This window comes from Astatotilapia calliptera, chromosome 17 (assembly GCF_964374335.1).
Source record: "Astatotilapia calliptera chromosome 17, fAstCal68.1, whole genome shotgun sequence".
In the NCBI taxonomy this organism is placed as follows: Eukaryota; Metazoa; Chordata; class Actinopteri; order Cichliformes; family Cichlidae; genus Astatotilapia; species Astatotilapia calliptera.
Window position 1 is genome coordinate 2,115,779 of NC_137438.1, and position 23,235 is coordinate 2,139,013.

The following is a 23,235-nucleotide window of genomic DNA, read 5'->3' on the forward strand; positions in this document are numbered from 1 at the left end:
AACACTGAAACGAGTGTTGCTGCGCAGCGCCTTTAATCAACGTCAGCATTACAAAGTCAAATGGACACCAAGCTTTCTGGAGCCTTACTGTTTATTGACACGATCGCTCTCATAAAGACTGAGAAACATTTGCATCGTAGCCCGCGCTGCCTTCACTGACAATGTGGCATAATTAGAAAATTAAGTTTATGACTTTGTCACATGATCGATGTATAAAACATCTGGCTGGTGTACTTTAATGAATAGAGAACACTACATAGTCCTGCTGCAGTTCACAAATACAAGGTCAAAATGTATCAAAGAGTCTTTTTAACCTGTTTAAAAAAGTATTTACACAGAAAGTGACGTTTGGACACCGAGTGGATGTGTCAGGATGTCTGAACGGGCGTGATGTAAACAGCTAAACTAACACTGACGTTAAATACTGGCTTAGCTCAGTTCTAATGCAGCACCCAGCTCGAGGCGGTTCATCACAGCTTAGAAATATCTCACATTGATTCTTTGACATTTTAAATTCAGCTGCTAAGCAACCATTTCAGGAAATCAGGATTGTTTGATGTGACGCAGCGAACCAAAGAAAATGACCCGAAACAGGAGGAAAAGCTGAAAGGAACTTAAAACGTGACTTAACTGCTCTGGATTACACACTCCAGTCTCTGAGCTCTTATGTAGTTTGTTCTAACTAAAATCTGAAAGCTTAAAATCAGTTTATACATTGTTTTCATCGTTAACATTCATCAAAGATCTCTGGGTCTGATCAGAAACACAGAAAGGTTTACATTTACAGCCAAAGAGATCGACGTCTGTCCAAACAGCGATGTCCTGACCGCTGGCCTCAGTTTATCCTGCTTCTCACACGGTTTACGTGTCTTCTGTTTTCCTAGCCTTGTTCCAGAACTGTGTGCTGAGCACCGCTGATCAGGAAGCTTCCTGAAAATTTGTAAAGCTATTTTAATGCTGCTTTCTAGACTCAAACATCCCCATTTTTCGGACCAGTATGGATGTTTAATATTGCTATTTTGTTTGCAGCCTACACAAAGCTGCAGTATTCGTGGGTGAGTAAACGTGAGCCGAAAGGCATCCAGCACACACGGCACCCTGATGGCAGTACACAGATCAGGTGATCCAAGAATGAAAAACCAGAGAAAGGTAAAAAACATTTTAAAAAGGTCTTAAAGGGATGAAGAAGGCAGCATGACGTTTGGACGAATCAGTGAAGATAACTGATAGTGTTTAGATTTTTTGCTGTGCTAATTATTTTTACATCTTTAAAAGTACAGCCAGGAGCAGCTCGGCTCCTCAGGGACCAGCTGTGGAAACATGGCTGCAAAACAAAGAAGGCATGTTGTCCACCTCAAGGTCAACCAAGCTTTCCCCCATCACTCATACAGTACACATGCTCTGAACCATTTGCACACACACACACACTGAGTTCCTGTTCTTGTTCAGAGTTCATTGGGAGATTGTGAGCCTCAGTATTCCACTGTCACTGCTTTGGTCTTGAGATATTCCATGAGAGCATCCTCACCTGTGGACACAAACGACAACTTGTTAAAAGCTTGTGGGACAAAAGGTTTCCTACTTTAAAAAAAGGAGTTATAATAACGTCATATATTTACTTTAAATAACAGAAGCTTATCAGTAAGCGTGACCACCACGCCAGCTAGCATCAATTCAAAAGTCAGAATTGAAACAGCCCTACTCATGTAAATTTTGTATAACCTGTAAATTGTAAATACTGTAAAACCACTGTCATTTAATGGTCAGGCATTGCATCGCACAGCTACAAGCATTTCACCTCATGTCATACTGTGTATGGTTGTGTGTGTGACAAATAAAATTTGAATATAATATTAAATAAATGTAATAAATTCCAGTTGTCTTCTCACCGAGGTCTTTGCCAAAGCCTGACTGCTTGAAACCCCCAAAAGGTGTGGCAACATCAGTCTTGTTGTAGGTGTTCACAAACACGGTTCCAGCCTCCAGCCGCTCGCTCACATACATGGCCTTGTTAATGTCGCGCGTGAACACGCCTGAAGCCAGACCGTACTCCGTGTCATTGGCTCTCTGCAGCACGCCGTCCACATCTCTGGAGGTTGGAGGAAAAGAGCAGAGCGAGGATATGAAACACCGAGCCACGACTCTACGGTGTGATACTCGTTACCCTCGACTTACCCGTCCTTAAATTTGGACACCACCATGACGGGACCAAAGGACTCTTCTTTGGCGAGGAACATGTGGTCCTCCACATCAGTGAACACGGTGGGCTCCATGAAGAAACCTGAAGGAAGACGGGCGCCCATAATCACGCTCTGATGAACTGCGTTACAGCAGCTTTACTGTTTTATTTGACCTTTCTTGTTTTATGTCATTTTAAAAAATGAATTCGTGCTCCATGACTGAGCCCTGTCAGGTGCTTTTATTGTGACAGGCTCATAATGGATGTTGGAAAAATAGATTTGGTATCAATGACCATGTGAAAACTATAAATCTATACTGTGGTTTCAAGATTTCAAATAATAGTTTGTTTGAATATTCCATGATAAGGCCTGAATGTACTGATTCCACAGTCAGTGCTGGTGCAACCTAACTTGCTCATATATTAGAATCCGATTTGTGCTTTTTCTGCACCAACTTCATGCTCCCAGTTATTTGGCTGGTTTTTGAAAGAGAAACAATCTTTAGATGAGACATTAAATTGGTAATGAAAATCATCTTTCTGTTCTTACATGCAGTATTCAAGGACTAAAACAACAGAGGACGAGTGTAGCAGCCATTTAGCCTCCAGAGAGGGGCGTGTTCTACCTGGCCTGTCGACCCGTGTGCCTCCGTACACCAGTGTGGCTCCCTCCTTCACCCCGATCTCACAGTACTCCAGCAGCTTGTCCAAGTGGGCTTTGTGGTTCTGTGGGCCGTGGTCTGTGGAGCGATCCAGGGGGTCTCCGATCTTCATCTTCTTGATCTCCTCCACCTTTTAAGGAGAGGGTGTAAAGACAGGATTATGATTTTTCTGACAGCTAATAATGCCGGTTTGGCTTCTTCTGCTTCTTCTAAAGTCACATGATGGCTGTTTCGGCACTCACCACTCGGTCAATGAACTCGTCGTGTATGGACTCCTCCACAAAGAGACGGCCGGCAGCGATGCAGTTCTCGCCCTTGTTGAAAAACACCGAGCTCATGCCCTGTGAGGCAGCACGCACAAACACACAAGCATCAGTGTGCCATTTCAGTCACACTCTGTGGCGTTTCAGGATCTCACCAACACCAGAACCTTGAAAGGAACCGAACTGTCTCGTGATTATTCATAATTAATATTTATATGCACAACTAACTGGTCTACAAAATATCACAAATTGGTTCCCTGAGCGTTGTTCCCTCACCATGCGAACAGCCTTATCCATGTCGCAGTCACTGAAGATGAGGAGGGGGGACTTCCCCCCGAGCTCCAGAGAAACTTTCTTCAGATTACTGACTGCACAGCTGTGAGAGAGAGAGAGTAAAGTACTGTGCAGCTGTGGTGTGCGACCTGTAAGAGTCAGCCGGGTTTTACCTCTTCATGATCTGTTTGCCGATAGGCGTAGAGCCGGTGAAGCCCAGCTTGCGGATGTCTGGGTGCTCGGACAGACGCTGTCCAACCACGCCACCTGGAGGAGATCGAGAAGGTCACGTGACAGAGCCCAGGGGGATGACACAATCTTCCACATGTGCTGCAGTCAACTGGACACTTCTACACGTGCTGTGAGTAGTTCTGCCTACAGCTATTTCTAATGTTGTAGTCACAAAAATCCACACAGGCTGAAGGACAAACAAATGCTCCTTTTTCCCTGCTGTGATCGTACAGTTTTAGCTCTCCAGGCAAATAAAACGATGCAAATGAAGCACAGAGAGAAGGACTGAAGTGCTCACAGCGCTGATCTTTGAGAACTTTCCCTAAAGAAGGAATAACCAAAAAGAGCCTGTTTAAACTGTACAGATACTGTTCATTACCAGAGCCTGGTAAAATATTGATGACTCCTTTTGGGATGCCTGCCTTCACTGAAAGCTCAGCAAACTTTAGTGCCGTCAGTGGAGTGACCTGTAAATATCAAAAATAATCATTACAACACATAAAATGCCCAGGAAGAACTGAAACAGTACACAGCACGAGGAACAATGAACCCACCTGTGCAGGTTTGAGAACCAGCGTGTTTCCAGCTGCCAGGCAAGCTGCACTCTTCCACGCCAGCATCATGAGAGGGTAGTTCCACGGGATGACTATGGCACACACACTGTGACGGGAAATAAGCTCTTCAGTCAGTGAAATCCACAGAAATGCGTATACTGTCTAAATAGCTGAGGATAATTAGGTTCAGGTTAGTGAATGCGGAGCTTTTACCCCAGAGGCTCTTTCTTAGTGAAGGTCAGGTTGCGGTTGGGCCGGGCTTGGTTGATGGGAATCGTCTTACCCTGCAGAAAACAGACAGAGTGTGCTGAAGTGAAGAGCTTAGGTTGTGTGCCACTAACACACAAACCCTGAGAAACCTTCACCTACCTGGATCTTGTCACACCAGCCAGCAAAGTAACGGAAGGTTTGGATGGACATGCCGACATGTGTCTTGAGGGCCAGCGTGTACACGGCTCCTGAGTCGATGGACTCGATGGTGGCCAGCTCCTCCTGATGTTCCTCCATCAGGTCAGCAAGCCTGAAGGGAGGAGCTCGATGTTAACTCTCTATATCTATTCTATATCCGTGGAGAACCAATTCCAACAGTCTTAGAGAAGCCCATAAAGAGCCTGGGACAGTGGGACGATGCAGACCTCAGTGATACGTGGCAACTAGAACAGTTAAGGCAGAACTTGGCGGATGACCTCAGCGGATTAACAACACTGCACTCCCAGGGAAACTGAAGCTCTGGTGCTTCCAGTTTGGGTTATTACCCAGACTACTGTGGCCGTTGACAAAGTACGAGGTCTCACTCAATCATGCCAATCGACTAGAGAGGCTAGTGAGCTCCTACGTTAAGAAGTGGCTCGGACTTCCCAAGTGCCCCAGCAGCGTTGGACTCTACAGCGACAGGATACTGTCATTGCCTATCTCTAGCCTGGTAGAGGAGTTTGAATGTGCACAAGTGAGGCTTGAGATGTCACTCACGGACTCCCGGGACCCCATAGTGGGAGGCACTGCTCCCACCCTAGCAACGGGGAGGAAGTGGACCCCGGCCACATCGGTGCTACAGGTGAAATCTGCTCTTCACCATCGTGACGTGGTGGGTCACGTCCAACAGGGCAGAGGAGGATTTGGTCTTGGCGCAGTAACACCTCAGTGGCAACAGGTATCTGTAACCGAATGTCGGGAAATGGTGGTGGCGGAGGTGCAGCGACAGGAGGAAACAGCCAGACATGCCAGAGCCATAGCGCTGGCCAAGCAGGGTCGCTGGATGAATTGGGAGAGTGTGGAAAAGAGGAAACTCTCATGGAGTGAAATCTGGGACATGGAGTCTAATAGACTAAGTTTCATCATCCGAGCGACATGCGATGTGCTGCCTTCCCCAATAAATCTGCAGCTGTGGTTTGGAAAGGACCCATCCTCCCCCCTGTGTACAGTCCCAGCAACATTCAAGCACATCTTGGTTGGTTGTAGGACTAGCCTTACTCAGGGCAGACACACATGGAGACACAACCAGGTTCTCAGGTGTCTAGCCGAGAAAGTTGAGCGCAAAAGAAAATCCATCAACGCTCAACCTTCACGAACCAAGAGGAGCGTCAGTTTTCATCAACATTTATCCAGGAAGGAGACAAGCCGAGGACGAGCCCCTCAACCCAGACCTGGGCCCGCTGAAGGTTGCCAGGGATTGGCAGATGCAAGTGGACTTGGATCAGAGGCTAATTTTTCCCGCAGAGATCATAACAACAATTTTGCGACCAGACCTCGTCCTTTGGTCTAACTCCTGAAAACTTGCGTACGTCATTGAGCTGACGGTACCATGGGAGGCAGCAATTGAGCGTAAGAAGCTGTGGTATGCCAACTTGGCAACACCCGATGAATCCAAGGTCCACTACTGACGATGTGTCCCAAATCTTAATATGATAATCTAGATCAGATTCTCCCCCCTCCACAGTTCTGATGTTTCTGCAACCCCAAAGTAATCCTCTAGAGGGAGGTACTCACCTGTAAAGAAGACTTCCTCTGTCTCTGGGGTTCATCTTGCCCCAGGGCCCATTTTCGTAAGCTTCTTTGGCAGCAGCCACAGCTCTGTCCACATCACCCACTGAGGCATAAGACACCTTACAGATCACCTGGTTGAAGGTTGAGATCGTCAAACATGATCCAGTGAACATGGCATGGAAAATCTGTGCATTGAGCATAGTGAGTGTGGTCATGTGACTCACGGATCCATCAGTGGGGCTGATGCTATCATAGGTCTTTCCATTTTCTGAATCCTCAAACTTGCCGTTGATGAAACACTGATATGGCATTTTCACTGTCATGTTGTTTACGTCTTTGGTTGCCTAGGTAACAATGGAGAAAACCCCAACTGGGTTTGAGTGACGGGATCTCCCCTCGTTACTTGATTGATTTTGCTTTAGCTCGGATTTAGACTCACATAATCAACGACGAGCTCCTCCTCCTGGTCCTCTCCTCGCAGCTTGCGGACAAACATCTGGATGAAGTCCTGGAATGTGGTGGCCATGTACACATCCTCGTTCTGTAGCTGCACGCCAGCACACTTCTGCTTCACCTCCTCAACCAGTCTGCACACAGTGAGGACAGCTCTTTATCACACACTGCATTTTTACACGTTTATAAGCTTTTGTTTCTGCTTGGTGAACTCACATTCATGTTAACAACTAAAGGTGAGACACGCACACCAAGCTCCTGCTGTCTGGTTAAAGGGCGCGAGATATAAACCAATCACCTCGAATGTAATATCTCTGTTCATGTATTATTCACATATAAATGTGTGTGTTAAAGCTGCATTGTTGGCAGTGAGACTGGGTCAGGGTTTTTGTATTATCCAGACTGGTATCAGGAGACTCTCCAATTGCTACAATTCCATTCAATGCAATTCAGCTGTCAATTCAATTTTATTTATATGGCGCCAAATCACAACAGGACACTTAACATTACAAAAGCAGACATTTATGTGTGGTTACCCCAGGCAGACAGCCCTGAAAAAATGCAGCCAATCCATAAGTGGAAAAGAAAACAAAAACACCCATGTTAAAATGCCCAAACACAGCATTAAAACCATGTTTGTAGTCCAGTATAAAAAGCTTTTAGGCTCTTTGGATAGTGTACCCCTTCATAACAGCTGTGAGGTGAATGATTTTTATTGCTAACACAAAAAAACATCTGTCAAATCTGACTGACAGATGTTCACACAGGGAGCTGTGGCCTCACTGCGCTGGTGCCTTGTGAAGCATTTTTAATGGAATTATCTGTGAAATAATGTGACTTCCTGTTTGGCTGAATCCATTCCAAAGACGCTGTGCTCTCGGAGAGTAAAATGATAGTATTTTATTACGTGCATCTGTGTGTTGGACTGTTTATGAACGCAGTTCCTCTAGTGGCCACTAGAGGAACTGCGTTCATAAACCAGAGGACTGTTTATGAACGCAGCTTGCTTATGAAGCCAACCAGCTAAACTCATGCTGAGGCTTCAAACTGCATCTGAAAGCAATTAATGATAACAGGGTGGCTATGTCCATTGTTTATATACAGTCTGTAGTGGTTTCCAATGTCCACAGTGGAAAAACCCCGACATATACAAACAAACACAATAACTGATATCAAAATGAAGATTTACTGGTCAGGTTGGAAAAGTCGGAAAAAGGTACTCTGGACTGAAACATCTGCTTTGAAATAACTTTTAAATGTAGAATTCAGTTATTGAATCAGAGCCTGAAATTATGCAGACTTTCTCTTTTTTGTGTGAAATGTGCACACAGTTGGTTTATCATGGTGTTTTCTTTATAAAAGCTATACTATGCATTTATTCTAGAGGTTACTTCTGATATAAGCCAGTATCTTTTACCCATAACAAATTTAAAGAAGGCGTTAGCTGCACAGTGTTCTGTATAGACTGTGTTTTTTTAAAGTGAATTCAGGATTTGAGCCCAAAGATCTGAGATTTTAAATGTGGCTTAAACTCAGTATAACGGAGCTGACTAGAAACTGAGCGTGCCATCTTCAGCACAACTTAAAATACATGACATAATTGTATCTGTAAAATGAAAAGACTGCTCCACCTGTGGATAACAAGAAGAGGTAAAACATTTCTGAGCAGTCCCTGCACTGATCCGTCTCACCTGACCACATCCATGGAGGCGGCGCCGGACTTGAAGAAGTCTGTGGTGTCCTCAATGGCTGGCACGTTGCTGAGGATGCCCTTCCAGATGTTCTGCAGTAAAAAAATGTTTTAAATGGGCTGATGTCTTTCATTTAAATCATTTACAGTCTATTGGGAGACAGCAGGCTAAAAAGAATCAGATAACACAGGGGTTCACTTGCCCTGATCTCCTCTGCCATTGTCTTCTCGTCATCGGTCAGCTCCACACTGGCGCTTTCTCCGGAAGAGAAATATTTGGAAGCAGGAATCATTTTCCCATCTTCAAACTGCAGGTTCTTCACTAGGAGCTGTGGCACAAACAGAGTAAAGATGAAACAGGCATGCTGGCAGTGCATTTGATTCAGTCAGCTGTGGTTGAGTTAACCTTATTGCCTCTGGAGTTCACTGTCTGATAGCTAATAGAGGCACCGACACACTCATCCAGCTCGGCTTTTGTTTGCTCTCAGTTATTTGTTTTATAAGGTCACTCACAGCTTTGCCGTCAGTTCCATACAGGACGAGCCCGTTTTTGGTGACACGAGCAGCCTGAGAAGCCCCCTCGATGTCCAGCGGCTGGCCCTCGGGTACAGACCCCCCCAACATGGAGGAGCCATAAAGGGTCACAGACTGAGGACAGACCCAGAGAAGATTTTAAAATACATCCAGAATGTTTGGTATTATCTTTGCTCAGTCATTCTGGAAAACACACCTGGCCATCAATGACCGTCCAAGCACCGGGGACTTTGTCGTGGCCACGGATCCAGTTGTGGATCGCCTCGGCTGGCTGTGCCAGATTCACCTGGGGGACACAAGAAGAAGCCAGTGTAAACAGTGCCTGAGCTACGTTTCCGAGAAAGAGAAGGAAGGTCAGCTGACGGCCTCCGATTTAGCAACACGTGGAAAAATGATGCTAGAAAACGAGACTGCTCCAGGAATAGCACATTTGTAATAGCTGCAAGCAAACATCTCTCCATGTGACAAATCAGGAAGCAGCTAAGATCAGCTCCACCTCGCGCTTTCACGTTACAGGGAGACCCACCCCAAACCAGTCTCACTTGCACAGCTAATAGGAAATTTCCAGTGAGAGAGTTCTTACACTGAGCAGCTGTTCAGAGTACGAGCTGCATGTGTAAAGAGGGGTTAACTTGGGCTTGGTCGTATAAATGATAGACTCTATCAGTGTTTCTTGTAAGCTATTATAAAGCCGAACAACCCGACTCATACACAGTTGTTGTGCAGGAATAATATTCAGACCGTCATTCTGAAGGTCTGGATACACCCCTGATGGCAATCCAGACCCGATGCACGTTCCTGATATGATGTAGTGCCTGATCTCAGACTGCCGTCTAACGTTCACCTTGGCGTTGGATTTCTTCTGAATGCCTTCATAGCTCGCTCCTTCCTCTGGCTGAGGAGTCCGAGGGGCTTTTCCATCAGCAATGAGCTGCACAGACTCCACCTGCACCAAGAAACAGAGTCCAGGTGACAGCTCAGTGTTTCAGTTCAAACACAAGCACAAACATTGGGGTTGGTGGAGTAGTGCAATGTAGGTTTAGATGCTGAAGGTCCAAATGATTAGAACTAGTCCTTTTCATTATACTGAGGTCCATGTGATTACCATAGCCTTGATGCCCCCGGGGAAGAGGAAGCGGTTGTACAGTGTGTCCACAGTGTCATTGGGCTCGACATCACACTGGCGCTGCAGCAGGATGGGTCCGGTATCCAGTCCATCATCAGCCCAGAACACTGTGAAGCCGGCTTTCTTATCTCCATGGATCAGAGTCCTGGTGACATATAAAAGGGAAACAAAGAGCTGTGTCATTAAACAATTATATTTAGAACAGATAAAGGCTATAAAGTAGACCATTACAGTGTACTAACAGTTAATCCTGAAACCAGAAAAAACCACAATCAGGGAGCCCTTTAAAGGTGCAATACAGAGAAAGTGGGGAGAAGCTATCGTCAAGGTTGTATGGGCAACAGGTTTCTTATTAAAGGCAACTCAGCGCATTGACTGTGTGACATGACAGCTGTACTGCATGACAACTTTAACCATAAAGGTTCCACACAGAGACAAATTTGATTATCTTTGATTTATTGTTTCAGGGTGAGCATTTCTGCTAAACTGGCTCGTGCTCAGTTTGAAGTGTCAGCACCTCTGCACGCGGAGAAAGCTAACCAGGAAAGGAAGGATTCCATAATGAGGAAGGTTTTATGGCACACCGCTCCACCACCAGCAAGCCCATAGCTTTTTTATGACAGTCAAACCAGGAAACACATCGACCCGACTGTGTTGTTCTATTACAGATGCATGCAGAGGTGCCCAGCGGTCTGTTAAATACCATATTTTACTGCCTGCTGAAATGTTACTAAGAAAATGTTCTCAACAGTCCTTTCCTTAAAACGATCGCTTTCTACTTAGAGAAAAATGGTGAGCAGTGTTTTTCTTTTTAATCAAAGTATGTTTATACATAACTACATTTATAGTTGCACTGAACAGTTTGAGCTTTGGACGGTTCTTAGCTAGCCTCTTTGCTAAGTTAAAGAAACTCGTGGGAAAGATTTCTGCAGAAAGCAACACCTATAACTCATGCTCCTGTTGAGCCAGCATTACATTATGGTGAGTCTCAGCCTTCGGCTCGGGCAAACTGTAACTGTCTCTGTGCTCTTTGTCGATCACTGATGTGCTGAAAATAAGTTCGAAACCTCACTTAACATGAGAGTTTGGGGTTTTTCATGAAGGAGGAGCTTGGAGACTTTTCCTTTCTTGGGTTGAGATTTGTTGTTGGAAGTAGAAGAGATAAGAAAGCCAGGCTGCTTCGAGTTTGAGGTCAAACATCGCAGGTTTAAACCTACCAGACCAGGGGTGGCAAACATAATTACACATGTCAGTTATTCATGGACTGTTTGCATGTTGGAGCCAAAGCTTCAGCACTGCTGGGAGTCCATACAGGCAAAGGTGGGCCAATCACATGCACAGACAGACTGGGATCGTACCATTACGTAAGGAAGAATGGGGGAAGACGTTCCAAAGGTTGCAGGTGTTTTGGCAAAGGCCAGGTGCACAAAGAGACGGATGAGTGTGTAAATGAGTCTCACAGGCCTGAATGTGCGCTTGAAGCCATTTATAATTCTTAACGTGTTTGATCTCTGCAAAAAAGCACAAGAATACATTTTGGACTTTTAACTGTATTTTCATGAGTTTTACAGCTTTTCCTACTGATAAGCCCCTCCCACATGGCCATTCATGCTAAACAAGGCCATTAACAACAACAATTAACCTGTTGTTTATTGTTTAAGCCCCAACGCCCCCAGTACCGGGGGGGGGGGGGGGGGGGGGACATCGGGTTCAATGGGATGTACCGCCAGATCTGTTATTTACAGTGGGGCAAAAAAGTATTTAGTCAGCCACCGATTGTGCAAGTTCCCCCACTTAAAATGATGACAGAGGTCAGTAATTTGCACCAGAGGTACACTTCAACTGTGAGAGACAGAATGTGAAAAAAAAAATCCATGAATTCACATGGTAGGATTTGTAAAGAATTTATTCGTAAATCAGGGTGGAAAATAAGTATTTGGTCACCTCAAACAAGGAAAATCTCTGGCTCTCACAGACCTGTAACGTCTTCTGTAAGAAGCTTTTCTGTCCCCCACTCGTTACCTGTATGAATGGCACCTGTTTGAACTCATCATCTGTATAAAAGACACCTGTCCACAGCCTCAAACAGTCAGACTCCAAACTCCGCCATGGCCAAGACCAAAGAGCTTTCGAAGGACACCAGGAAAAGTATTGTAGACCTGCACCAGACTGGGAAGAGTGAATCTACAATAGGCAAGCAGCTTGGTGTGAAAAAATCAACTGTGGGAGCAATCATCAGAAAATGGAAGACATACAAGACCACTGATAATCTCCCTCCATCTGGGGCTCCACGCAAGATCTCATCCCGTGGGGTCAAAATGATCATGAGAACGGTGAGCAAAGATCCCAGAACCACACGGGGGGACCTGGTGAATGACCTGCAGAGAGCTGGGACCAAAGTAACAAAGGTCACCATCAGTAACACACTACAACGGCAGGGAATCAAATCCCGCAGTGCCAGACGTGTTCCGCTGCTGAAGCCAGTGCATGTCCAGGCCCGTCTGAAGTTTGCCAGAGAGCACATGGATGATACAGCAGAGGATTGGGAGAATGTCATGTGGTCAGATGAAACCAAAGTAGAACTTTTTGGTATAAACTCAACTCGTCGTGTTTGGAGGAAGAAGAATACTGAGTTGCATCCCAAGAACACCATACCTACTGTGAAGCATGGGGGTGGAAACATCATGCTATGGGGCTGTTTTTCTGCCAAGGGGACAGGACGACTGATCCGTGTTAAGGACAGAATGAATGGGGCCATGTATCGTGAGATTTTGAGCCAAAACCTCCTTCCATCAGTGAGAACTTTGAAGATGAAACGAGGCTGGGTCTTCCAACATGACAATGATCCAAAACACACCGCCCGGGCAACAAAGGAGTGGCTCCGTAAGAAGCATTTGAAAGTCCTGGAGTGGCCTAGCCAGTCTCCAGACCTCAACCCCATAGAAAATCTGTGGCGGGAGTTGAAAGTCCGTGTTGCTCGGCGACAGCCCCAAAACATCACTGCTCTCGAGAAGATCTGCATGGAGGAATGGGCCAAAATACCAGCTACTGTGTGTGCAAACCTGGTAAAGACCTATAGTAAACGTTTGACCTCTGTTATTGCCAACAAAGGTTATGTTACAAAGTATTGAGTTGTATTTTTGTTATTGACCAAATACTTATTTTCCACCCTGATTTACGAATAAATTCTTTACAAATCCTACCATGTGGATTCATGGATTTTTTTTTCACATTCTGTCTCTCACAGTTGAAGTGTACCTCTGGTGCAAATTACTGACCTCTGTCATCATTTTAAGTGGGGGAACTTGTACAATCGGTGGCTGACTAAATACTTTTTTGCCCCACTGTAAATATAGACGTGTGGTATCCACAGGAATGTCAGAATCTCAGCTAAAAGCGAATAAACCAATTTCAACAACAGATCAAGGAGCAGGCAAACAGCTTCTGCAGAAACATGTAATCAGGATACTTTATGGAAACAAAGTGTGGATCCCCTTGCTTCCATCACAATAATAATCGCACTTCCTGCACAGCTCTCTCTCTCTCTCTCTCTCAGTGAGCTCTGAGACCAGTTTCCCATCAACAATCGATGGAGATACTTTCTGCCTTATTGGGATTACTCGTTGTTGGTCGCTCTGTTTCTGTTGGGTCTTTTCCCCAAAATAACCTCTGACAAGACAGGAAGGCTCATTTCTTAAGCCTTCCTGTCTTTTGATAGGACAGAATATTTATATTCCTTATAATTAAATCCACTTTGTTCAGTGTACCAGTATCACCAGCATATCCCAAGCTGTCAAACAAACTCCTTTCGAACCCCCTTCTTTCTCACCAATTGATTGCTGAGGCTCCTCTGTGCAGGGGCAGGATGGAGGGGTGGTAGATGATGGAGCCATGCTTTGGGTGGTCGATGACGTTCATGGGGATGAACTGTGAGCAGAAGGGCATGACATTGAGCTCAGCACCCACCGCCTTGTAGGCATCCACCACTTCTGGGATGGGTTTCCCCTTAACCCGCCACCGTGGGAATTTGAACACAGGTGTCCCCTCTTTTTCTGCCGCCACCGCTAAGAGAAAAGAGGACATTTTAGGGATGCAGTCCTGAACGCCACGGCTTCATGGAGGTCCTGAGTAATGAGCTAAAAGTCTAAGTGTATGTCAGAAATTAAATACTGCAAGTTTAGAAAAGACAAAGACTATAAAATGGATTAAATCAGACAACGAATGAAAGGATGAGCTGGCTGCAAAGTGGCTTGCAGTTACACAGCTACTGTGGCAGGCAAAGTGTTTACAAAGTATGTCTTTGAAGAGATTTTGATGCACAGAAGGACATCAGATAATCTGTAAGGAGTGTGACTTAAAATTAAATTCCTGGAATAACTGGAGAAGACAACACTGGCACAGCTTAAGATGAAGGAAAACCACAGTCTGAAGACACTGTAAGTAAATAATGCATTTACAATCAGTTTATTATAAACTGTGACCAACAATATATTTTAATTTAACGTCAACCTTCATTTAAATATAAACCCTTTTGTTTTTAGCCGGAGAATAAAATAAAGAGATGGGAAGTGACATGGAACAAATGCCCCTGGTTGGCGGCCGCCGTGGGAACAGAGGAACAGTTGGTGTGTTGGAGTGTTTAAAAGTTAGGATAAAAAGATGCTGCATCATGTAACAGGGACACTGCTGCACTGGACTTTTGATTGTTCAACATATAACCCTTAAAAAGTCATTTTTCTGTCCTGATTAGATGTAAAAACATAAATATCCACTTGCTACACCAGAAACCTTTTACTTTTAAAATTAATTCCTTAAAATGTATCATGTCATTTATTTATTTAAACTTGGCTTTAAAGGCCCTTGAAGGCAATTTGAGATATTACAATTTGCATTTGTAATGTGCCGACTGTACTTCCTCAGGAGGCTGAGGTCTTTTAACATCTGCAGGAAGCTCCTGAGGATGTTTTACCAGTCAGTGGTTGCTGGAGTACTTTTCTATGCTGTGGTGTGCTGGGGGAGCAGCACAGCAAAGAGGGACTCATCCAGGCTGGAGAAACTGATCAGGAAGGCTAGCTCTGTGGTCGGCATGAAGCTGGACACTCTGGTGACAGTGGCAGAGAAAAGGACATTAAAGAAACTGATGGACATTATGAACAATGCTGGGCATCCTCTGCACACGGCCATAAACAACCAGAAGAGTCTGTTCAGTGACAGGTTGCTTCTCCCCAAGACAAGAACTAACAGACTTAAAAACTCCTTTGTCCCACACGCCATCAGACTGTTTAACTCCTCTCTGGAGGGGAGAGGGAGGGGAAACAGGAGGACAAAGGAGGGGGGAACAACTAAGCTGTAGTGCCTCTTCACCTCACTGTACAATACCTTGTGCAATACTTTTGTAAATAGTCAACAGTGCAATAGACTCAATACTTGAAATGTGCAATTCACTTGTATTTTTATTTTTATTCCTATTTATTCTATTTATCCCCTTTGTATATTTTATTTATATTTGTCTCTGTATTTATGTGTGTGTGTGTGTGTGTGTGTGTGTGTGTGTGTGTGTGTGTGTGTGTGTGTGTGTGTGTTTATATATATATGATATTCTGTAACTTCTGTCGGTGCTGTGCTTTTTGGAAATCGAACTTCCCAGAGCAACCCACCCGAGGGATTAATAAAGTTCTATCTAATCTTATCTTAATCCTACAGACTATGCAAACAGTGATCGTCAGAGGCTCTTTTGCTCCTGGGCATTTGCCAACTTTGTCCCACTGCTAATCTAGCACTAGCAAAGATTAGATAACACTAACTGAAATGTTCATTTCAATGTGAAAATCAACTTGTGGAGACTTGAAAGCTGCCTGAGAAGCGTGACATGTAAAAATTCATACATACTTGTTGCACATGCAATGAACTGCTCAGGATAATATATAAAAATGTTTAAGTGGCTTTGTGTGAAGATGCTTCAAAAGAAAAAGAAAAAACAGATTAACAGTGAGGTGTCGAGGAGGACTCTTTACGCTGCAACACAGCCTGTAATAAGTGCACCAGGTAAGCATGAGTACTCCCCTTCAGTCCTAAATCATGCTCATTACTTTACACGGATGCCACAAGATGCTAACAATGACACCACAAACTCTTATGAAAACTACTTCTGCCCAAAAGGATCCTTTAGTCTTCGTCCCCCCAACCCTTAACTGGTCACAGCAGATTGCGACCCCTCCATGAGCCTGGTGCTGTCAGAGGTTTCTTCCTATTAAAAGGAAGCTTTTCCTTCCCCCTGTTGCTAAGTGCTTGCTCATAGTGGGTCATCTGAGGTTTTTTCTCCATTATCGTAGAAAGACTACTATACTATATTATTGTCAAAGGAGCTTGCAAAGAAAAGCGTCTGGACTTCTTTAAGTTGCTTGAAGACGTTTCACCTCTCATCCGAGAAGCTTCTTCAGTTCTAAGGTCAAATGGTGGAGAGTCCCAGATATAAACCTAGTGGGACTTTCCCCCCACAGAGGGACAAAAGGACCCCTGATGATCCTCTAATCGCCTGAGCCAAGGTGGGAAACTGGGCGTGGGTCCCCATCAGCCAGAGTTTCGGGTGTGTTCATTATGAAACCTGGCCCCACCTTATCATGCGAATTCCTGAGGTCAGATGGCCCAGGATGTGAGTGGGCGTTAAGGCGTCTGGGAAGGGATCTCAAAACTATATAATATAATATAATATAATATAATATAATATAATATAATATAATATAATATAATATAATATAATATAATATAATATCAAGCACCCTGAGGAGACTTTTGTTGTGATTTGGTGCTATGTAAGTCAAATTGAACTGAAAAAAACTCAAACATATACAAACAGTGGGATGATGCAATGTAGAGATCTGCTCCAGGTTATGAACCATAGAAGAAGAAATTAAGTTTTCAACAACAGGTGAAGCCAGGAGGCAGCAGATGATGCTCCGTGGTGAGACGGCATCACCAAAGCGCACCCTCCCTGTTGCAGACTTTTCACCTCAGAGTTACATCTCTGGGCCACACAGGGCCTCTCCTCACACAGACAATGGAGCCCCTATCCCGCAACTAATGCAGAATAAAGGCCTGTCTTTGTCCAGGAGCACTGTAGTCAACACGCATCTACCTCAGCTGCAGCACAGGCCTCTGGTGACCCACAGTTAGTACCAGGGACAGAGCTTCATCTCACCTACAGGCTGTTATTAGTTTTATGCAGATTCTAATTGTAATCTCTTTTATTTGTAATGTTATATGTGATTTCAAAGTTTACACAGTCTGATTAACACTGAACTTTAAATAGTGGTGCTGCTGTCACGTACAAGCATCTAAATGTTTAAGCATTACATGATCTAATCAGGGGCGAGGAAAAAGAAGTTTCCCTATTTGCAATAATAACTGAAAGGAGTAGCATAGCCTGCCCTTCATGTGAATTTATTACAGCACATTATTTTGATTTTACAGCCTACGTTTGTCGTAGTCTCAGCTGAACATTTGGCACTGCTAAATAGGGCTGCTCGATGTAACGATATATATCGGATGACGATATAAAAACATCTATCGTTTCATTTTACGCTGTCGTTTGTTTCGTGGTGTCACAAAATAAACGGTTTACGGCGATATTTTTCATGGTTCTGATGTCACTGTAGTGGCTGTATTCATTAGTTAAAGTTCTCTCTTTCTCTTATATTTAATACAACCACACTAAGGATGGACAAGCGCCTGTTTTTATGCGTTGTCGTTAGCAACAACGACGGTAAAACCATCGCGTGTCCGCTTGTTTATTTTCCACATAAACCTTTCACAATAAAGCTCAAGATCCTGTTGAGACTTTTCAAAATAAACGGAATCACGTGAAAGAGCAGATTATTTACGGATGAGAAGTAAAAAAGAGCCGCCAGGTGCTAAAAAAATAAACCTTAGACTCAAACGTTAGAACAGGCTTCTCCCCGCAGCACGCCGTGTAATAAATACAAAGAAAACGGCGCCGTTACAACTTATGTCTAAAAATGTATCGTTTCATGCATCGGCTAAAACACTCGACTCCAGCTACGCGCAGCTGGAAACACTTCACGCAAGTCGAGCTGCCCGAGATTCACAGAATTTACAGAAAATGTTACATGTTTGTGATTTATATCGTTATCGGACGATAGATGTCTGATATCGGGAGATGAGATTTTGGTCATATCACACAGCCCTACTGCTAAACTACCTACTGTTGGGTCTAAAGTCAGACCACGCTGATCCCAGAACTTATTCCCGTGAAAGAAAAACAAGGCAACGGCGATCGATCGTTTTACTTGCAAGGGAGGCCTTGTCGGTATCTCAGCTCATCACAAATAACCTCTCTCTCTCTCGGCCCCCTCTCGCTCCCTTTTATTGACAACGTTCACACAATAAACAATAGTTTACAACACATACCTTCCCCCGTAACCCCCCTTGGTTACAAAGACAAGGCACTGGGTGTGTGTGTGTGTGTGTGTGTGTGTGTGTGTGTGTGTGTGTGTGTGTGTGTGTGTGTGTGTGTGTGTGTGTTCCTGCTGATCAAAGGGTCATATAACATAAAAGCACAGTAGGAACATCCTTGGTCATAAAGAGGGTAGTCTCCCCACACCCTAGATGGTTCACCCTAGATAACACAGTGAAGCCATACAAAGGGGAGGAGGTTTGCTAACATCAAACAAGGGTGTTACTGTGATAAAAACACTACCACCCCCCCCCCCCAGAATCTTAAGGATCTGGGGAGGGGAGGACAGAAAGAATTCTTTAATACTATGTACAAATGGTAAACATAAAAATGACAAACATTTAACATTTCAACTTAACACCTACTCAGCACCAAACAGACGAAAACACAACTGAAGAGCTCAGGAATTAAAATAGAAGCTAGAACTAGACCTGTATTCTTAAGGTGGATCCAAACACCTCTTTTAGATAATTATGGGTTACATGAACAAAGTTCCTCCACTTCTACAAAGTGTGACACAAACTGACTCAAACCTTTGTGGCGAGGCTCTTTGAAAAGCCACGACTCTGTTAGCGATTGGAGACAAAATTCAAAGTGTTTCGAAAAGAAGAGAAAACAGGCTTTATGGGGATATTATTCTATCAGTAGCACAAAGCCTTCACAAGGTACTAGAGTCTGAACACAGGCAGAAACGCAGCTCTGGCTAGATTTCTAAAGGTTCCTATAAGATGAGAATTAATTTGTAATTTTACGGCCAAAATGACAAAACAAGCCCAGGCAGCCTGTTTGATAGTTGGGTTGATAATGAAACATTTCCTTGTACTGTAGAACACAACGCTTTTCCATCGTTCTTAGGTGTTTATTTTACCAACTGAAGAAGTAGTGACTCCAAATGCCCCACTATTAAAAATAATAATAGCAAACTGGGAGGACAAGAAGACAGCAATGTTGAAAGTTTGGTATCTGACATGTCAGAGAGAAACCTGTGAATGAACAGGAAACTTACCCAGGGGGTCAGCCTTGCCATCCTTGTCAGGGACCGTGAACACACCCACCACCTTGTGCCCCTGCTTCCTCAGGTTGCTGTAGACCTCCTGACCAAACAGGCTCTGGCCAATAATTGCTAGCTTTAACTTGTTCTGGTAATGATGCTGTAAAGGGAGCAAAAACACACAAGTTTCAACTTCACTGAAAGCACATCAGACATACTGGAAACACTGCAAATGCTCATGCCCTAGTCTTTCTGCAGAAGAAGACTTTAGACACTTCACTACAGTTCAATAGATTTTATGCAACTTCCAGTAAGCAGTTATTTTACTTTGACCTACAGTACTGTGCAAAGGTCTTAAGCCACACCTCTTTTCTCTTGGAATGTAACTGGCAAAAATAGTTGTAACAAATTTGTAAACATAAATAGAAAAAAACAGTTGTGTGGAAGAAACAGGAAAGCCAATATTTGGTAGGAACACCTTGATTATTTAACGACATACAAGAATTCCTGCCTAAGCGAGTTCAGGCTGTGTTGAAGAATAAAGGTGTAGAGAACAATCAGTAATTGTTCTCTACGCTTCATGAAAGATATTCCAAAGCTCTTCTTTGGAGGCGGGTTTCCTTTAGTTCTGTTCTCGGTCATGATGAAGTCAAACCTCTTCAACAACAACAATCAGAAGAAGAATCAGGAGGAGAAGAAGGCGGTGGCCCAGGCTCTGGGACGGCCCATCCATGACTGATAGTGTGTTTAATATCCAGTATATGTCGTGTGCGAGGGATCATGAAAAATGAAGCTGTTCCCAGGCACTTCCCAGATGTGACCGCACGCTGGACCAAACTCTGACAGTACTTTGTGTCCACCGGCTGGAACGCAGCCCCGAGTATTTTAAACATGACTGAATACTCACCTCTGTATATACTGACTAAAGTTTGAGCAAAAATCTCCAATCTGTATTCATCCTCCACAATTACTGTCAGTCCAGTTCTTGCATACTTCATCCTTTTCTCCCTGTTTTCCATCCTTAACAATGGATTCCTGACAGCCACGATTCCACTGAGACTATTTCTCATCAGGTTTATGAAAACAGTAGACGAACCAACTGCAGGGCAGGCGCACTATTAGGTGCTGTGTGCAGGATTTGATCATTTTCTTACAGAACTAACATTCAGATATTGGTCATCTGCTGCAGATACTCTTTTATGCCTGCTTGTTCTTCTTTTGTCCTCCAGTTGTCTTGTTTTTTAAGAACACAGTGCACCTACAGAGATATCCCACTTCTCTGGCTAACAGCTGTTTGGGAACCACCTTGTTGGTGCAACATACTCTTTTATGCCTAAACATGCCGTTTAAAATGGGTTCAGCCATTCTTCTCTTGAATTTGGTCCTTTGTCCATGCCTGACTGATTCAAGTTGACAAACAAAGTGCTCTGAAAATGGTCAGGTTTAATGACTGGACTGAAAATGAGTAAAAATGTGGCCAATGTCCAAAGAAGGACTTTGAAAGACCTCCAAAGAGCCTGGAAAACTATAACTCAAGACCACTTTAAACTTTTTGAAAGCAAAATATAAAGAAACGATGGCGAGCTCACAAGTTTTAACAGCACAGCAGTTTCTGACTAAACTGACAGTCAAACTGGGGCAGCAGAAACCTCTTTGCTTCTGTTTCCCATAATATAACTTTTCACAACCAGGGCAAATGTCCGTCATCATTAAGCTTTTTTCCCTGAAGTTACATATTATTGACTTTTTGTCAGACCCTTGTAATATTTTATTTTACACCTGTTCATTGCATATGTGAGAAATCCTTAAATCTCAACCTCCCTTGGCGGTCTTAATGGCCTTTAACTCTGTTATTGGCTAAAGGCAGCTCAGAGAAAAGCTATTGGCTGATGAAGATTACAACCCTTACCCAGCAGTGACAAGTGCATGCCAGAACCTCCCCCTCATGTGTTAAGCATGGAGGTTTCAGGTTTCCCATGCACATATGTAAGATCCTGTCAAGTGCACATTTGACAGGTCTGGCTGCTGCTGCACAGCAACTTCCAAGCGACACGGTAAATAGATAAGAAATGAAAGAGCCCGTCTGATGCTGCCTCTTTCAGCCCAGCAGGGTCGTAAGTAAGCCGGGCTCCAGCCAGTACACTGTGAGCCTCCTGTGATGATGATGCAACTCCTCCAGATATTGTACAGTAAAGGCCAGCTCCGTCCGAGCGCGCAGCGGGAGGAACAGAGGAGGAGGGCGCCGTTGACACCGTAACGTGGCAAAGTGTGCACCATCTTTTCCCGTGTTGGCTGAAAATACAGCAGCTGAGTGACTTACTAAGAATGAGTGCAGTCAGACCCGAGCCTGGCTCAGTCCTCCTCATGACCCGCAGACCGCTGCATGCGTTCAGCGCTACACAGACACATTTAGAGAAACGATGTTCGCGCAATCAGAGCAGCTCACGCATCAAACCCCGGTGATTGTTTGCAACGTTACTCACGGATGAAGTGGAGAATTTCCTCAAGACTTGACTCGCCGTCCACAACATAATGGCGCTGTTGTTTGTTTTTAATCTATATGCGCGCGTGTGTGTTCAATGCAATAGAAACGACAATAAATCGAGACGCTGCCGGATGTTCAGAGCCCCCAGTTGAGGTAGGCGCGCTCCTGTCTTCACACGCTGCACCTTATGCTGCCCGTGTGAGCCAGACTCAGCGGCGGACCGTGGTGTGGGCTCGTCACAGCCAGCTTATACTCGACGGCAGCAGACGCGGTACGTCCTGCCTACTGTACCGGACGTGCGCGTTCCCGTGGTGCTTATTTTACCTCCTTGCCGGCGCGGTCACGCGTGGGAATTCGTCCTTCTCATGGTTATTGGTCATTGAGCTCGTTATACGTTGCTTTAGTCTGGGATTGTGAATGACTTAAGCGAATTATACATACATGTTCATAGTATACATACATGTTTATCTCTGTGTAGATTCAGTTACTGTCATAAATTCTGCCAAAAGCTAAACTGTGGACCTCTGAAAAAGATATTGACCATAATTCACATCAGAAAAACCAAAAATACGTTTTCCTGTCCTTTCTCTGTGTATCTGTCAAACAAACACTGAAAAAGCCCAAAATATCTACTCTGCTGTGCACCTGCCCAAACTCCCACGTGGAAAAGGCTCTAATCAAACAGCTGGCCAGCACAGGTTCAAACTGACACAGGCTGCTGGCAGATCAAGCACTCATTTATTCCTGTAAGCGGCAAAGGGCAGTGCAATCCGTCTTAAAGCTGCCCAACAGACTGCATGCTGTCAGCCTAAAGTCTTACTATTAGTATAAGAGCACTTTTTCCAGTACAGTGATAAAAACAGCACTGCCTTTAATGATGTTATTATTATGAATAACATCATTAAAAATGTCATGTTTTTCACCGAAACATGGTTGAACAACAGCTGCCCGGACAATGTTATCGAGTTAGCAGGACGCCACACACACCGAGCCGCAGATGCCTCCGGCAAGACCAGAGGTGGAGGTTTGTGCATTTATATTAACAATGCTTGGTGCATGAACTCCACTACTACTGAGAGTCACTGCTCACCTAATGCGGAGTTTTTAATGGTCAAATGCAGACCTTATTACCTCCCCAGAGAACTCACCTCTATCATACTCACTGCCGTGTATATACCCCCCCCCGACGCTAATGCTAGGTTGGCCATGAAAGAACTTTCTGCAGCCATTAACAAACACCAGAATAAACACCCCGAGGCTGCTTTTATTGTTGCTGGCGACCTCAACCACACCAACATGTCTCCTGCCACACCAGAGGAGACAAGACTTTAGACCATG

The 23,235-nt window shown here is 44.3% G+C and overlaps 1 protein-coding gene across 1 annotated transcript; it reads right to left on the reverse strand.

The window, feature by feature from the left end:
* Nucleotides 1–73: 73 nt before the first annotated feature.
* aldh1l2 (aldehyde dehydrogenase 1 family, member L2) lies at nt 74–22,181 on the reverse strand. The gene is made up of 23 exons (XM_026148347.2): nt 21,896–22,181; nt 19,428–19,572; nt 13,778–14,012; nt 9,928–10,093; nt 9,667–9,768; nt 9,019–9,108; nt 8,802–8,936; nt 8,492–8,617; nt 8,290–8,381; nt 6,585–6,732; nt 6,370–6,489; nt 6,149–6,276; nt 4,532–4,682; nt 4,376–4,446; nt 4,163–4,268; nt 3,988–4,075; nt 3,551–3,644; nt 3,381–3,480; nt 3,084–3,182; nt 2,806–2,971; nt 2,176–2,281; nt 1,890–2,089; nt 74–1,528 (listed from the first exon to the last, which is right to left on the reverse strand). The coding sequence occupies exons 1-23, from the start codon at nt 21,941–21,943 to the stop codon at nt 1,473–1,475; spliced, it is 2,772 nt and encodes a 923-aa protein (XP_026004132.2). The 5' UTR covers nt 21,944–22,181; the 3' UTR covers nt 74–1,472.
* Nucleotides 22,182–23,235: the final 1,054 nt, after the last annotated feature.

Coding starts and splice junctions, on each gene's coding strand:
- aldh1l2 (XM_026148347.2), bottom strand. CDS start 21,943: ATGTTGTGGACGGCGAGTCAAGTCTTGAGGAAATTCTCCACTTCATCC. Junction 10,094..13,777: donor GGAGCCTCAGCAATCAATTG/GTGAGAAAGAAG, acceptor ATATGTCACCAG/GACTCTGATCCATGGAGATA. Junction 4,269..4,375: donor ACTAAGAAAGAGCCTCTGGG/GTAAAAGCTCCG, acceptor TTCCCGTCACAG/TGTGTGTGCCATAGTCATCC.